The sequence below is a fragment of the Macrobrachium nipponense genome, chromosome 44, assembly GCF_015104395.2.
Source record: "Macrobrachium nipponense isolate FS-2020 chromosome 44, ASM1510439v2, whole genome shotgun sequence".
Lineage (NCBI taxonomy): Eukaryota > Metazoa > Arthropoda > Malacostraca > Decapoda > Palaemonidae > Macrobrachium > Macrobrachium nipponense.
This window is the reverse complement of record NC_087221.1, coordinates 48,893,837-48,911,607: the sequence shown is the minus strand read 5'-3', so window position 1 is coordinate 48,911,607 and position 17,771 is coordinate 48,893,837. Positions and strand designations below refer to the sequence as shown.

At 36.3% G+C, this 17,771-nt stretch overlaps 1 protein-coding gene and 1 long non-coding RNA gene across 8 annotated transcripts in view; one reads left to right on the top strand and one right to left on the bottom strand.

The window, feature by feature from the left end:
- LOC135204331 (phosphatidate phosphatase LPIN1-like) overlaps nucleotides 1-15,287 on the top strand; it is a 53,051-nt gene extending 37,764 nt beyond the window's left edge. For 4 of the 7 annotated variants that reach the window (XM_064234517.1, XM_064234520.1, XM_064234514.1 and 1 more), the window contains 7 exons: nucleotides 3,822-3,875; nucleotides 5,236-5,472; nucleotides 5,854-6,130; nucleotides 6,264-6,490; nucleotides 6,686-6,789; nucleotides 7,048-7,487; nucleotides 11,074-11,213. In XM_064234517.1, the coding sequence (XP_064090587.1) occupies nucleotides 3,822-3,875; nucleotides 5,236-5,472; nucleotides 5,854-6,130; nucleotides 6,264-6,490; nucleotides 6,686-6,789; nucleotides 7,048-7,249 (1,101 nt within the window). In that variant the 3' untranslated portion in view covers nucleotides 7,250-7,487; nucleotides 11,074-11,213. Of the gene's footprint in view, nucleotides 1-3,821; nucleotides 3,876-5,235; nucleotides 5,473-5,853; nucleotides 6,131-6,263; nucleotides 6,491-6,685; nucleotides 6,790-7,047; nucleotides 7,488-11,073; nucleotides 11,262-12,337 lie in introns of those variants that run through there. The other 3 variants (XM_064234518.1, XM_064234515.1, XM_064234519.1) reach the window with 3 other exon arrangements.
- A 2,388-nt stretch (nucleotides 15,288-17,675) lies between these two features.
- The window catches only part of LOC135204330 (uncharacterized), a 1,876-nt gene continuing 1,780 nt past the window's right edge, over nucleotides 17,676-17,771 (bottom strand). The window contains exon 2 of the long non-coding RNA XR_010312178.1: nucleotides 17,676-17,771. This exon is cut by the window's right edge and continues 638 nt beyond it. This is a non-coding gene — a long non-coding RNA (uncharacterized LOC135204330).

Genomic DNA, 17,771 nt, shown 5'->3' with positions numbered 1-17,771 from the left:
ACTGAAATTTTATTAAAGATCTAGGAATGATTCTGAACATCTCTCGGTGCGTTAAGTATCACTTGAGGTGATAGAAAGAAGGTGCCGGACATCTGGAGAGGGTTTCAGATGTCCTGGGATCATAATCTGAAAGAAGTGGAAGCATTCAGTCGTCCCTCCAGTCCTGGAAACGAGTTTTTTGGAACCAGTGGTCCATATCAACTCTGATCTTCCACAGCTCTCTCATATCTTAGGAAGTATCTTCTCTCGGTCCCTGTTCGGGTTTACGAGAAAGAGCCTATTATAACAACAGGCGTAGAATGTAACGATCCTCTAGAGGTTCGTTACAGGATTGCAAAAGTCCGTACGAATCGTCTCGATCGACGGCAGCACTACTGACTTCCGAGTGGAATCTTTCTTTAGAAGTATGTTGAGAGTTATGGAGACTTTAGGGACGTCCTTTCATTCATCTCTTCGCTATGATATTGAACGGGGATGGATGTTTTAGTCTCTTTTCCCCTTTTTCAATCGCTTAGAAAATGTAATAAGATGATTTATACCATCACAGGGAGCGACAATGACGCTAATCGCCCCATGTTGGCCTTCAAGATCCTAGATTCACAGAGGTCACGTCCTTCCAAGGACCTTTTCCGAGAGAGTCGGTCTACTTTAACACGAAAGGTACCTATAACCTCTCCGCTCTGAGTCTGACTACGTTCAGACTATCGAGATGTTGACAGCATAAGATTGCCGTCTTCCCTTTCCGTTTGAAGAATGGGATATAGCTGGCAGTCACAACTATTAAAGAACACGCAAATATGTTGTTGACGGCCTTTGGGCTCAGAGATTTGCTTCTGTCAAACAACAAAGCCCTTCACGATCTTTGAGTTCTGTGGAATCTCGAAACTCGCTCACCATCTACTTTTTGTCTCACCTGTTTTCTCGGAGTCACACTCTCGTGCGAGATCAGGAGACATATAGTAGCCCTGAGTTTCTTGTTGACGAAGTCGGTTGCGTTTATACACCCCCGATGATCGTTTAAACATGACACCAGGTTGGACTGTCAGGCATCGTCCTTCGGGACTGAATCGCCTTTTTGCTCCTCGCTCCTTTCTCCTGGCACCAGAAGCTCGAGTCAGGAGTGGCTCAGGAGTTGATTCGCTAACGACGTTGGGTTGCGTTGATACACCCCCTAAGGTTTGCTTAGCTTGAATCGCCCAGGCAGTCCAGACACTCATCCTTCAGCGAAGAATAGTGCCTTATGGTCTTCAGGTACAGCCTATCTGTCCTTGATTCGTCTGACTGGTCAACTGGTCGGTCACCTGACTTTAGTACAGACTGACTGACTGTGCATGTCCAGATCGAAGCTTTCAATATGGAACTTAGACATAGTCTGAAGTTCTTGATGTCAAAGCATTCGAACATCTCCTACCTGTTACTTCTTGCACGTGATCAGGAAGGCCTTTTTCTAACCACCCTAGATACGACAAAGAGGGTTAGTGAGGTTTTCAGCTATCGTCAGAAGTTTTGGCATTAGTGAACACAAGGCGGTGCGTTCTCTAAGCCTTCTGTTGTGGCCTAAGAATGGAAACCCGTCTTGTTCTTGGGCCAGGAGCTTGGAATCAAGGATGGCACAAGTTATTGGGCAGAGCCAGAGAGAGTCCTGTGCCCTGTCAGGTCTCTCAAGTTTTATCTACATAAAACTCAAAGTCGAAGTCGTACGGACAATCTGCAGTGTTCCGAAAAGACCAAGACTTGCCCATATCGAAGAACACCCTGGCTTTATTGTTAAGGAGTTCTTTCAAAAAAAGCCTCCTTCATTGTGTTTGCCCACAAAGATTTGAAATCTTTTGATTTGATGCTCACGAGGTGAGGGCGCGGCTCGAAGCATTTCAACAGAGCATGGCACTCAGCAACATCCTGAGTACCGTGTTTTAGCGAAGCAACTCTGTGTTCAATTCACACTCCCTGCGAGATGTGAAGATGGCATATGAGATCTGCTGCTCGCTAGGGCCATACGTGTCTGCAGGCACAATCTTGGGGGCAAGAAGTACCACTCATCCTATCCTGTAGAAAATGGTTAGGAAGAGCTCTTAATTTAGTAGTTGAGTCGCCGACAACGGTGACTTCTTAACTCTTAAGCCTTAGTTAACACACCTTAACTTTGGCTAGGTTGGTCAGGTGGTGATATATATTTTTTTATATATATATTTATTTTACTTCTTAGCCCTCATGGTATGGTCTATGGTCTAGTCACGTCGTGGTCTCGCCCCTGTTGAACAGATCATCTAGGAGTGCACCAGCTATATAGGTCTCTACCTCGCTGGCAACTCTAGTAGCACAAGCAGACTTTCGTGGCATAATAACCACGAAGCCAGCTATGCTAACAGGTGGAACCAAGATGTAAATCATCTGCATGCATTTGTTTCCCAAAATCCTTCTATTCTGTCCCTTCCCACCTCCAACGGTGGGATTCAGCTATATAATATATATCTGACAGGTAAGTTTCATCATGAACAAAATGATATTGTTATGATACAATAAAGTTTGTTCATACTTACCTGGCAGATATATATAATTAAGTACCCACCCACCTCCCCTCAGGGGACAGTGGAAATAAAAATTATGAATAGAAAATGGGAATGGTTCCTGATACCCGCCTCCCAGCGGCGGGAATGGGTACTAACCACCTGGCCGACCACTGTGGGTGCCGGAAGTTTTTGAATTTCTGTCGGACTTCAGAAAATACAGCTATATATATATCTGCCAGGTAAGTATGAACAAACTTTATTGTATCATAACAATATCATTTTTTTTATTGAAGATGTAAAATGCACTGTGGAGTGCCATTAAAATCTGGTCCTATAATTATAAAAGAAATTGTATGGACCAATGAATGTGAAGAATTCAGTGATGCATGAAGGTAATTAACTAAGATGATAGTGTTCTTGTAGAGTATAATTAATGCGTAAACTGTTTAGGCTGCATCCACATGATCAGACTTTGTTTGATGTGATGTCAGAAGCAGAGAAACAATGGCAAAATTTTGACGTCACATCGAACTAAGTTCAGTCGTGGGGATGCAGCCTTAGCATTGGAACATGGAACATTTCTTTGCATAAATGTATTTCCTGTAACCTTAATAATAAGGATTTAGAAGTTACGTACTTCGTACTACAGTGTTGGTGTTCAGTTGACATTGCTCTCTCTAGGTCTTCCAAGAGCTAGGCTGTCTTTAGACACATTTTGATTTGAATACTATACTTTTGGTTAACTAGTGGATGGAGAATCTCTTCTTCACTCACAATAACTCAACAAAGGGTAGTGTATTTGAAGGGAATCAGCTACAATTGTTATAATTTTCCCTACTTTATAGAGATTTAGGGCATTGTTAGCTAGGGGTTTATTTCTGTGGTTGTGTTTGAAAATTCCCATTTAAAATTAAAAACAAACCGGAGTCTTCTTTTATCTTTCCAATATTGTATTGTTCTTATTCACTGTAGCTTTCATTAGAATTTTGTTCATTACAATTTAAATAGCTAGTACGTAATGACACTGCTTGATACTCTACACTTCTAAATATCAGTATTTTATAATGCTTATAATTTTGTAAACTTACGTTAGGATTCCAGCTTGCATATTTACTGTGTACTTTTGAATGAAAAAAAAGTTAACTAATTTTCATGTAAATAGTAATAGCTTGCTACTTTGAATATATTCTCTCTCTCTCTCTCTCTCTCTCTCTCTCTCTCTCTCTCTCTCTCTCTCTCTCTCTCTCTCTCTCTCTCTCTCTCTCTCTTTTCTTAGCTAAATCTGAAAAATTCTGTTTTATACAATTCCAGATGCGTTCCACGATCCCTGTCTCCCTCTCTCTCCCAATATTATTCAGTACTGAGGTATTTATGTCAGTACTTATTAAGTTTACAACATTTACCTGTTTATTTTTGTCTTGAAAGCCTAACTGCCGAGTGGTTGGTAATTTCAAATCCTTCTCCTCTACACCCCATAAGGCACATAGCTTCAAAGCATTTGAGTGCCTGGTTTTAGTTTTCCTCAGTCTGTATTTTCCATTTCCCATTTTCATTGCTTGAAATTACAGCAGGGACCAAATAATCTTTATTTTAGTCTACTTTTTTAATGCATTTTGCCCAATTAAATAGTTGTTTTGCTGTGCTGTGTGCTTACGTGGCCTTTTACCCAAACAGTTCAATAGGAAGGAAAAGGTGTCAATAGATTGGCAGCTTTTTTGAAGCAAAAACATTTTATTGCAGCTTTTTGTTCTTTTGTCTTGGGTTGTGGGATTTAGTTCATATATGTAATATTTATGGGTCAAGTAGTGGGAATACTGTTCATAGAAAAGCAGGAACTTCTTTATTAGTAGTGTAGTGAGATTCAACTTGCATTATTTTTTGCAGTTTTCGAATGAGGATCTAGGTATATACTTTTTGTGCTCAGTTAAGAATGGCTTATTCTTGAAGGACAATTTTATGAGCTCTTGAAACACTTCACTGCAATCTGCAGTTGATGTATATTTTAGTATTGTACTTATTAAAAAATTTGACAAAAGTCTTATAGAAAATTTAGTATAAACAGATTTATTCAAAGAAAAGAGGCATGACAGAGAAAAAAATATATGCAGGTTACATACAAGTTTCAAATTTGTTTGGTATGACCCAGCAGCATGATCTTTGCTTTAATGAGAAGCATAATTTGATAATTGCATGGTCTTTTTGTTGCTTCTGTTATTTTTATCTAGGTGGACTTTATGTATAGGTGCAGATATGAATAGATAGGAGTATTAAGATTTTTTATTGAAATGTTACAATCCTATGTATTTTTCTTAGTTTTTTAACTTTTTTGTAAATAAATTGGAAATAAGCAAATTTTCAATTTTTTGTAATGCAATTTTAGCTTATTGTAGACTATCACTAGTTCTTGTTTTGAATTTAGTTTTTACCAAATTTCATATTTCAACTGGTTTTTAGCCAATTGGTAGCAGGTTTTTGAAAAGGTCTGGTATTGTATGCCAAGACTTGCTGCTATTCATGTTACTTCTCTAGTTGTTATTCATTCTTGATTTTCAAAGTTATGCTGAAATACTACAAATAAAATTTGGTGTTGCCTACTCAGGAGCTAATCTTATCTCTTTTCTCTCAGCCATCTTGGGTACTTAGCATACCTAGTATATGGCTGGTAGTTCTTGAATGTATAATTGTAAGCATTAATAATTGTAATTATTTTTCTGTCTCTTCACAGCACATGCAAGAGGCTGGTGCTCCTGCCAAACAAGGGTGTAGCATTGATCCAAATGTTATTGAAGTAACAGCAGCTGAAACCCAAACCAGCTTACCTGGTACACCAAAGAAAAAGGGTCACCATGACAGGAGACCAGGTACTGATTCTTCAGAGTCTGAGGACCAAGAAGAAATGAAAGAAAGGCAGCCATCTGGAGAACGTTTCAAGAAGAGTCTGAGGTTAACATCTGATCAGATTGTAAGTTTTTTAATGGGCAGACCTTGGTCTCTAGAATACTTTATGACAGAATTGTGTTTATGTCTGGATGGATAAGATTAATAGATATGCAGTATTTACTTTGATTCCCTTCCAGTAAAAGCAAACTTTTAGATTACTCTGGTTAAAATTTCATGAAATCAGAGGATATTATGCATATTTGGGTAAAATTACATTAAAAGTAGTGGACAAATCAATGTTATACAATAGTTTTTATCTGTTAGCTGAGAATGTGCAAATTTTATTGTTGTAGAAAAATTGTTTTGTCAGTATTCACAGGGATGTAGTCTAACGTCTTATGTATTCAAGTAAATTGGTCTGTATATTATAGCTCTATCCACACACTTCCCTTTTTTTTTTAAGGCTAAGCTCAATCTCCGTGAAGGCAGCAATGAGGCGTTGTTCTCAGTGACAACAGCTTACCAGGGTACTACTAGATGCAAGTGCCATATCTTCTTATGGAATCATGATGCCAAGATTGTTGTATCGGATATTGATGGTACCATAACAAAATCAGATGTTCTGGGTCATCTACTGCCTATCCTTGGCAAAGACTGGGCTCAGAGCGGTGTAGCTCAGCTCTTCACGAAGATCAAGAATAATGGATACCACTTCCTTTACCTTTCAGCCAGAGCTATTGGTGAGTGGGAATTATTTATTTATGAAATTTGTATTAAGTTTCAAACCTGTGATTCTCTTCATACAACAACAACAGACAATGTGCTACTCTTTTGTATTATTTTATTTTCATCCTTTTATTTGTTTAATTGCAGGGCAAGCTAGGATTACTCGTGACTACCTAAGATCCATCAAGCAAGGGGATCTGTCGTTGCCAGATGGGCCTCTTCTTTTAAATCCTACCTCACTTGTTCAGGCCTTCCACCGTGAAGTGATAGAGAAGAAGCCTGAGGAATTCAAAATTTCTTGTCTCAGAGATATTCAGGCTCTGTTTGCACCTGAGAGAAATCCATTCTACTCAGGATATGGAAATAGGATTAATGTAAGTGAAATTTTGTGTTCGGTATCAGGTCTGTATTTTGGTAATTGTAAATAATTTAATTAACATATATTAGTCCTGTTTGTAAGGAGGGTTCATCCTAAAAATTGAAAAACATAAAAATTGTGAAATATCTAATTCATGAGTAATAATTCTTATAGGGAACATGCAATCTATCAATAGCTAATTTTTTTTAAGGATGTCTGGGCATATCGTGCTGTTGGTATCCCTATTTCCCGCATATTCACCATAAATCATCGGGGAGAACTGAAGCATGAACTGACGCAAACATTCCAGTCCTCGTAAGTAGTTATTTTAGTTTTGTTACATTCGGCCTTTCATTATAAACTAAATTAAAGATTTTCAGTCTTACTCCTGTATATACTCCTAATGTTTGACTTCCTAAATTCTCACAGTATACATATAGTATACTGTACTTTGTAGCCTTGCAGAGGCTTTGGTAGCTTTATATCTCTGTAGTTTTATTTTTTATAAATAAAATGCTATAACCTGGAAGAAAGGCTAAACTGTTTAAACTGATTTGCTGCGTATCTTTACAGTTACGTTCGTCAAAGCAAAGTAGTTGATGAGATATTTCCTCCCATTGAGAAGACAATGGTTCCTAGAAATCTCATTAACTTTATGTACAGTGATAGTGAATGCGATGAAAGTGACACCAGTGATATGTTCTTAGATGATAATTTTGACAGTGATTGGGAAGGATTCCCTACTGGTATAGATTTAATCTCTCTAGGATCCTAAGCTGAGAGTCCCCATTTTGGGGATGAAATAAACTTGAAAAATTATTAAGTGAAACATTTTTTAAAGAATGTTTCCCAAAAATAAAGAACGTACAAATATGCATGAAAGGAATAAGGTACTAGCAGAGACAGAGGAATTCTTAAAAACCAGGCCCTCTTCAAAATGGATACTCCTTGATTTCTTTCGTCAGGAAGGTTAGAGAAGCTTTTCATCTGCATAATGTGCTCACTTAAGCAGAGTAAGAGTCTGATGTTTGGCGCAGCCAATTTTAATAACTCCTTGAGCTTGCATTGCATTGTTCTTTTAGTCTTCTGGGATCCAGAAGTTTTCCTCAGATGTTGTGCTGCATCCTGGCGTTCTGTTATGCCTTGGAATCCTAGTACATTATTTTCATCACTATAAACTAGAGCTTCTTTCTTAAACTTCCCCTTGCTCATATTTTGAAAAGATACTTGAGTATGCTAGATTTTATTTCTTGCAAGTACTGATAGTTTTATTGCCTATGGCATTTGCAGACATATGTTAAGGAATTGTGTCCCTCTTCCTGATATTGCAGTATCTTGCCACCCTTTTCCTCCCCTGGACTTGAAAAATATTTGGCATATGAACAATGGACAGCTGGAGCCCTCCAAAGCTAGAGAAATAGTAGCATATGGATAATAAATGTACAGTTGAAGGAACATAGCCATGAAAGCTTTGAGAGATTATGGAACGGGGAGAAATGTTGGGATGAAGTATAACATCAACTGCATATTGCCTTATCAAAGAATCTGCTTTTCCGTTTGGAACACTACTAACATGAAATGCCTTGCAGAACTCATGTTACTAATGTTGTTGTCTGCATTTTCAGCATGCTTCTGGGAGTGGATTATTATGGTTTCTGTTGAAGTACTAACCTTGTGACTTGTCATCATCGCTGATGTGCCTTTTGGATCCTTGAGAAAACAAGATTCAAATTTGCATTTTGTAGAGTTTAGCGCATCAGTTTGGACTGGGACTTAAAAATTTCAGGGATGAAAAGATAAGAATTAGCAGTAAATGAATTCTGAGACTAGTAAAATTCAGTCTACACTTGAGAACAATTTCCTTTCTGACTTCAGGTAGCATAGTTTTAGAACACAGCTATTTTGGGAGACTTGTTTTCACAAAGAAATTCTATATATTCAGCAGTTAGGATGTACAGGGATATATGCTGTTGCTAAAGTCTTAGTATGTATTTTACTAAGGTAACCGTCAACCACTTGAAAAAAAAATCACTTAGGTGATTACGTATTAGAAAGGTTTCTGATGTAGAAATAATTGTTTGAACTTTTTTACATATATCAGTCTGGTTTTGGCAGTTTGACTATTTTTTCCAGCTTTGTTTTAGTGTATGTTGGTTGGGGTTACTGTAGTGGTCATTGGAGGGAATGGTTCACTGCAGTATCTTCTTGAGCCGCATTGTTTTGTCTGTGAGTGAGTTGGCTGTCCGATAGTAATTGAAGCGTTTTCTTGATGTTGCACAGAGCTTGGACTCTCTCTTGGTTTCATATCATGAAAGTGTGTAAATTCTCGAAGCTTTTCTTCATTCATAAGCTGAACTTGAAATTACCCCCATGAATGACTTCCTCTGGGCCAGTCCCAAAAGTTTAAATTTGACCAAATTGGCTGGTTAAATTGAAAATTAGAATAGAGAATTGAAAGCCAACCCCAAGTCGCTTAGTTCAACTGTGTTTTATCATGAGCAAATTGCTCACTTTAACATTTGACCTAATATTTCTTGGAATGTTGACCTATGAATTGCCTGTAATTTGAGTTTTTCTAACATTGTTGATACTAGTTTCAGCTCAGTTTATGTTTCTGCCTGGCAAACCACAAAAGATGACAAATTTGTGGTCACATGATCTGAATGGTTTGAAGCTCAAAATTAAAAACATGGATAGCATGGTTTCAGAAAGTTTGTATTGTGTACTCCCAGCTGTCTTCATGTGGAAACTGTCTTACATGAGTTGTAATGGTGCTGATTAACCTCGGCATTATTTGTTCCCTTTCCATGAGGATTTTGCATTGAACATTCTCTGGGATATTCCATCCTAACAACATTTTCAAGTTCACTTGATATGTTCATAACATCTTAACTTGGAAAAAATCATGTCAGTGAATTTTTAGCAATTACATTAGTCAAGGAGTTATTACAAATCACTGCAGTACCTGCTAAGTACATGTAATATATGCTGGTAGTTACTTAGTGTAACAGTTTTCATGTTGAAAACTGGTATCGCATTTATTCCAGCTGCTATAACTCGGAAACATTTTAGGTTGATGGTGCAAAGGATACGGTATCCTACACTTCATAAATTGTATTTACTGTATATGCATTCCAAATATATTATTACCAGTTTTGTTAAATTGTTAGAATTTAGCTTTGGTTACAAGTGGATGATGGCCTCAAAGTGGCTATTTTTTTTTACAAACTAAGCCCCTCTTTCAAGGTTATTGAATAGGTCACAACAGCTTGTGAAGTTTTTGAAACTATTTGGAGTCTTCTCTCTGGTATTTTAGTGTTTAAGATTTTTTTCCTGTCAGATTCATAACAGAAAAGGATTGGTTTTTTGAGAATTGAAGGGGTGAATTTGTTAAGAAAGGGATTGGTGATAGCGTTCGGGTGCTATGTAAGTAGTACTCTTAATTTGTTTCCTGAATAGAGAGCAAAGGTTTTTTCTTATCAGTGTTGTGGATAAACTACCTTTTATTGCTAACTTTACTTGTGGTTGGTTTCTTCTTGCTATCTTTTTTGGTGTTTGAATTATTTTTTTCAGAAGTTAACCCAGATCAGTAGGAAAGTTTTCTCTACTTTGTTTTTTTTCTCTCTCTCTTTAAGAGATAGTAGATTCTTTAATTAGAATTAAGGAAAAGGACTTATAAGAGCTGAGGTGTTGTTAACTTGTATACAGTACTCATGCATTTTGAGGCAGTTACCATAAATTCATCAAAAGTTAGACAGAACTTTGATACAGCTCTTACTGGATTAGTAAAAAAGTTTTGCCCCACTTATTTCTCATGCTGATATTTTTGCTTGACCTAACTAAGACTAGTCTTAAAATAGTACTTTTTTCTTTCTTTCTGTGTAGTTACTTTCCTAAACAAACTTTCTCCATAAGAAGGAACTCTTAAACAGAGTAATAGGTTTTGTTTAGTTAGAATACAGAAGGTATAGTGAAAGGCACAAGGAAAACCACAGTAATTTGAAAAATACACTGGATAATAATGTATGTGTGGCATTTAAGACATTTTTATGTGGTATGCAAACTGCCAAGGTTTTCAACCAATAGTTTTTTTAAGAGTACATAATATAATAACCAAGACTAACATGTTAACTTGCTTGCAATTGTTATGGAGAACATTGTAACATGGGCTAGTCATTCTAAGTATTGCATTACAATATTCTTTTTTGTCCCAATTTTATTTTTATTTATTTATTTATTTTTTTTAAAACCAGAAATAATGATTCCCACATTTATATGTACATTGCTGGCTGTTGTAAAGTAGGGTTTATGGGATCATACTGCAGTTGTATTACATTTTCTTAATGAATCATGTTGATATAGATGTTTTGCCATTATTTTTCCTTGTAAAACATTTAAATTTCTCTTTAAACTTATATATTATACATATATACACACATTTTGCTGTTATGGGACCAGCTTTAAACATTGTTCCCCTTCATTGATGTTTCCATGTCAAACTTTCCCCTTTAGGACTAAAAATGTAATGAGTTTTCTCCACCCTGAACACTATAATGGAACAGCTGTGGGTAATATTGTATTTTTCTTTATTTTTGACAGATACTCCAACCTGTGTGATATCGCCAATCACATGTTTCCTTCCATACCCCACCAGGAGACTTTAGGAGAATTTTCTTCTTTACAATATTGGCGGCCTCCATTACCAGATGTATCCATTGAAATTGAAGCGGCCCTTGCTCAGGAAAGAGGAAAATAACTGCTGTAGTAATTAGACATATTAATTGTTGGTAAGTACCCTTGGACGCATGTATTTTTTGAGGATTTTTATTTTTTCATGATGTCCTTAAAAGGATTTATATTTACTGTAACTACTAAATCCGTTGATTGCATTATACTGGACTTCGAATTTTACCTTTGTGGTAAACTTTTTTTTAAGAGGTGGACAGGAGATGGACTGTCAAAGGTGAAGTGTAGGAAGACTTTTAAAAATTATATAGAGAGTGAAGGCAAAGTAGAGATGAGTAGAAGAGATTAGGGAAATTGAGTTTTTGTCGAGATTGAAATGGATGAGGTTGCTGTGCAAAACTAAAAGAGGTGAAATGGAAAGAATGTAGACTTAACACAACAATGCAGTTTGTTCTCTTCGCTGGTTATTCTTTTTTTACAGTTTATCTGAATGGTACTATTGAGTAGTACCTTGCATTTAACATTTCAAGTAACAGTTACTTATACAGTACTCGGTAACACCAATATGAGCATGAGCCATAGAGAGTATAACAAGTCAGTGCAGGAATAGACCATTAACGCAATTAACTTACAGCTGTGACATAACAACACAATAAGAATCCAAAATGTAGGAGACATTGTGTATACATCCAGACCTGGAATTTTATTAATGTTAAACCTTCATAATTTTTGTATTACAACAGTATCAGGATACAAAACCGTTCTTATGAAGAGCTTGTGTTATATATTTTTGGTCTTGGTTCTTTGAAGCTGGGGGTAATTTCACAAACGTGTGGTATGTATTTTTCAGGTTTCAATAGCCAGCCTTGATGGAATTATTATAAAAAGTTGTCTGATCATACCATGATTTGGTTTAACTTATGAAGAGCTGGTCCAAAGAATTTATTTGTTAAATGTAGGTAAAATTCTTGCTGATTAAAATTAAAGCATTTTGGGCCAATGGAGATGGATGGAAAGCAAAACAAGAAGTAATTTAAGCCAAAATGATACTGCAAAGAATCATTGGTACTGTGTACTGTTTACTGCATGTCCTGTCATAGGCAGTAACACCCCTTTGTGGGGGCTTTTCCATGAGTGGTGTCGTGTTTTTATTTTAGTGACAGTTTTATTTTTACAGATACGCAGAATGGCTAAGAAATCTCTGAAGTAATGGGCACTCACTTCAACATTCCAAAGACAAGAGTACCTGTGTATGATGCAGAGAGACTAGAGAGAACTGAACAAGTTGTGGATGTGAGGTAGCCAATATTTCTACCTGAATCCCTTTCATAAATTTCTTCAGTAATTTTTGGCAGAAGAGTTTATTTCATTTACTCTGGTGATTTTGTGTCTTTACTTGATGCTTGCTTCAATTAAGGAATTTGAAACCTTTTGCAGTTTAGGGCAAAATTATTTCGGTGGGTCACTCACCTCTGGTACTTGCAATAAAAGCCTATGGTTTTGGCATAACTACTTTTTATTTGACAAAGCAAGCTGGGTCAAAATTTTCCCGACACCTTTTTAGCCACAGACCTCTAAAAGACGATCCCATGTGTTGGTTAGATATTTGCTAGTAGGAGTTATTCCAAAAACTTTTGTCATCTTATATCCTGTTTCAGTCTTGATAGACAAAAGCTGACAGTCATTTAGGAAATACAGTCAATGCTGACTACAGTAATAGTAGATTTCTCTTCTGTAAATCTGGCAACAGATCACTTATGTAATACTCCTCAGTTAATGTGATATTATGTTTCAGGATAAAATAATAGGTTTTATGAAAAAAATAATGTACACCCTTCAAGTAGTTTGTTTTGAAAAAAATTTGGCCTTTGAGCAACAGTCATTTTTGTTATGTTTAATAAGCTCCATAAACATTAGATATTATCTGTTGTAGAAGTTAACCTGTTAAGGTTCTTGTCATTTATGTCATGTTGTTGAATTTTTCAAGTGTGTAGAATCAAAGCATATCACTTTTATGTTATTCAGGGACTTCATTACACAGTATTTATTTTTTCGTACAGATCCAGTTCTTCATCTTTTCATATCATTTTCCACATTTCATTATTATGTATATTTCATTTTTTGCATTCTTAGATATAAGTGAAACCAGTGTACACTATATGCAACTACAGTACTTTATATTGTTCTCCCATGTTGAATTTTTAGGTTATAAACTTGACATGAGAATTAGTTTCAAATGGAAACAAGTAGGTTCCCTCTCTTGGGAAGGAGACTCACTGGGGTTGTCCATTCCTTGAGACAATTAGTCAGTTTTGTGATATCATCTGTATAGTGCTCTCGACTGTGATTTGCTGAACACATCCACCACGGTGCTTGTAGGCAACATGTCATGTTATTTGGTTAGGCATTCTCAATTTATATACTACTCTTGAAATATGGAGGGAAAGGGATGCAAGTTATGTCATCAGATATTTATACCAGTTATGTAGTATGCATTCATATATATTCTCTCTCTGAGTGAGATCCTGTGTTGGTATGATGGTAGCTAGTATTAAGGAATAAACTTTTTGAAGGTCTGATTTTGTTTTCATCAGTTTGGTTTGTAGGCTAAATCACATCTTGAGATTAGGAAAGACGAGCAAAATCCTTGAACACTAAGGGATGGAAATGTATTGCATACAATATCAAGGTTCTCTGTGATATTATTAGTTGTATATATACATTTTGTTATCCGAAGAGCCAGATAACAGAGCATGGATAACATTTGCATTGGAATTCAAAGGGTGTACCCTGTAATGTAACTGAACTGTTCATGTTTCTTAAATAAATAATGTTAATTGCATTTCTTGGAAAGTAAAGTTTGAAACTCAGTAAAGAAGTTTATGTACTGTACGTGAAATGATGGATCGTTGTTAATATCTCTGGAGACCATGCAGAAAACCATTTGGGTTTAATGGAGGTTTCAGCATTAGTAGAGCTAATATTTAAAATCTTATATAGATGTTTTTCAAATTACAGTCTGGAAGATGCTTCGTTTTTGTGTTGCATATAATTGTGCATTTTGTACAAACTCTGCTTGTATCAGGCAGAATGATTTTTATTAAATATACAGTTTGTTCCTATCCTCATATGTTTCATAGTTTTATATGTACTATATGGTAATGTTTAAGTTAGATTATTCTTTCTTTTATAGCAAATGTAATTTTAAAGGAATTGCTACCTGAGTTTAGTTATACAACTTATCTTTTGGTTTATCCAAATGGCATTTACAATACGTCTTGATTTGTGCATTTCTTGGTCTGAAACTTTCAGGCAGTGTGTTCAGTTTGTTATTTATGCTTAATACAGTACTGTCATTTGCAGTGAGACAAAGTGATGCAATAATTTTTTTCATTTTGACTTGAATACTCAAAGAAATGAGTGCAGGTAAAATATTTTTAAAGATGCTAGGTTCAGCAGTTATTTTTTATTCTGGGAAATTTTGACTTCAGTTTGTCACTTCAGAATACTGTTTCAGGTAAGGGTTATAAATGTGTTGTATACAGTAATGTCTTGAATACTCTGAAGTCAGGAGCATTAAAATCTTTGAGGATGGGCATTCTCAGTCGCCAGCTTATAGTACATTCCACAGCTGCTGTTATGTTCTAATTTTATCACTGTAACTTGTTTTCTGTTAGGTAATAAAATGTGTAGGCCAGATGGGAACTATTTTGGTATTGAAATGTCAGTTCACAGAACTGAACATTTTATGTAATAGCTAAAGAAATTTTCTCCTGGATGTTTTCAGTTACGAAGGTCTGCATTAGGGCTGCTCAGTGTCTTAAATTCATGATTGTGGTTCACTGTTGATGTTTTACACCGAAAAGTATCCAAGTACTGTGGAATAACCCCTCAGAAGTGCTGCTGATTGATTAGCAAAATGTTTTCAAATTCATAAGTGTTCACTTCGTCTTGAATTTCTTTTCGTGAACACCTTAAGGCAATTGATCAGTTAGTGTTGTATAGAAATTGTTTCAATATTTTTCCTCCCATTTATTGATCTTGTCAGAAGAAAAAGAAATGCTTTTTTTGTGCTTATTTTATTTGCTGTCATGTGATAATAATGCCAATAAATGAGTCTGATAGAATGGTATTGTCTTTATCCTGTTAAGAAGATGGTGTAGAATTTGAATATATGCTGGCCATATATCTTTAAAAGGAATAACAGAGACCTGTTGTAGTACCCCCATTCTCCACAACATGGCGGATTTTTAAGATATGTATTTTTCCTAGATATATGCACCTGAAGTCTTTGCAGTATGTGGATATGCTTAGCAAGAGCTAGACCAATCACTGATGCATGGTAACAAGGTTTTCAAATTAGAAAGAAGCTAATAATGGGTAATGGGGAACCATTGTGGATCATGATGAAAGACATTTTGAATATCTAGGAAAAATGCAGATTATATTAAAACTCTGCCATTTGTAGGGAGACTTAACCTTAGGTGTAGGAAAAGTCTTCAATCTCCACAGAGGTGTTCCACACTGCACCTCACAAGGTGAACTGTAGGCCTTTGCCTCCCCTAACTGCACCCAGTTTTTACCCTTTGACTTTGCTTCTATTAATTTCTTTCTCCTTTGATTCTTCAGCTGTAAATCCTTCTGGACAGAGTTGAATACTTTACCCAAGAGGTGCTATTGGTGCTGGTCTTTGCAGTCACTGCTGCTGCCATTTCTGGGAATCAACACAGCAAAGGTGCCCTACTTGCATGTGACAGTCCAATCTCTCACTCTATATCTTTGGGCTAAGCACTTTGTGTCAAACAGTAGATTAACAACCCGAATTCTTGAATAAATAAGGAAAACCAATTTTATGAAAAGGGTAGATAGCTATGGAAAAAGAAACCAAAGCACATTGGGATATCACATAACCAATTAGTAGTGCTAGAACAATATTTTTTCATGGAACCCGTATAAATACAGGTTTTTGGATAAAATCTACAAGGAATATATATGTTAAATAAATGTCAACTGAGCCCTCCACATAATAGAGAAATATAGGGACGAGGCGTTAGGGGAAAGACGGAATTCAAGGTGGAGCGGGGAAAATTACGTGTACTACATGTTTCTCCTGTTTTAACCTACGACCATATTCGTGCATTGGAATGCATGAATTGATTTAACTGACAACTGACCTCTATCCTCTGCGGTATACGGGAAAATTTAGGGACAAAGGGAAGGCGGGCTTAGGGGACGGGAAAATTATCAGTGTCCAAGGGGAGTCCGTGATTGACTAAGGCTGGAAATTTCCATGTTTGAACGCGAGATTCGGTTGAAATATCTCCCATAAATCGGTGAGACAAATGACGGCATAGTGCGTGTTATTAAGTGCTACAAGTGAGGGTTAAATTTCGGTGGAATTAGTTGACAGATCAATGTAAAATCTGTTTTGTGTGCAGCGTTTCTTGAGGTCTTGGCTGTAATCCCCTTCATTCCTTTTACTAGGCTATATACTTCCATTCGTATTCTCTTTCATCTTACTTTCCACCCTCTCCTAGCAATTATTCCAGCATTATCATCAGTTCTGAATAACCCCATAGACCCCAGCGTTTGGTCAAAGTTATATTTACAATCTAATTCCTTACGACCTTTAATTAACATCGTGGTGAAGAGGTTGAAACGAATCTCACCATTGTTGCCAGACGCCTTAGAAGAGTTTCGTGATCTCTGTAGACTCAATTTGTACCATTGTTTAAATTATTATTATTATTTAAATTGAGACAGACCAAGAAAATGCTCTCTAATGTTAGTGTTCATAAAGAATGTGGTTAATTGAGTGTAAAATTGTTTTTCACTGGTGAATCAATTGTAAAAAAAGAAGACAAATATCGTTGCCAAAAGCATATTGAATTGCGCAAGAAGAGGCTCGGAGGACGTGCCAAGTATTAGGTGGGTGTTCCTTTACAATTTCATTGTTTCAGTACTGATGATTTTATTTATTTATTTTTTATATAAATTTGTTTTGGAGTGAAGGGTCACAGCCACTGTCGGTATTTACGTAGAAAGTACTATTTCGGGGGAAACGTGACCTAACCAACATCCCTGTGACCCAACCCAACCTCGGACGCCGTGTCATGACCTGGCCAGGGCCCAGGGGTCATGATTACTGTAAGGCCTAGTGTGCATTCCATCAGAGGGAATAAGAACTAACCAAACTTACTTTAACCTAGCCTAACCTAGGACCCCTTGCCTTAATCTGTACTACTCGTAGGTAGGTATGAAAAGTTTTTGTAAAAATTTGCTCATATAAAATTGAATTAACAGCTCAACATATCACTACTTTCGAATCCAATGTCTAAGCCTTAATTGACTTAAATTTGAGCAAAATAAATGTTTTAGAGGTAAAACATCAGCAACGTGAGATTTCTACGTAGGCTGAGAGAACAGTAAAATCTTATATACGAACGAATTAGGCTACCTACGATTCGAAAAATAAACGGGGGTCATGATATTGTGGGATCAAAGAAAAACTAAAGTACTAATTCCCTTTTTTTTATTACATGCAGAAAATAATTGTTTCCATTGTAAATTGCGTTTTGAAATGTTCCATGCTTTCAGAATATTGGATTTGT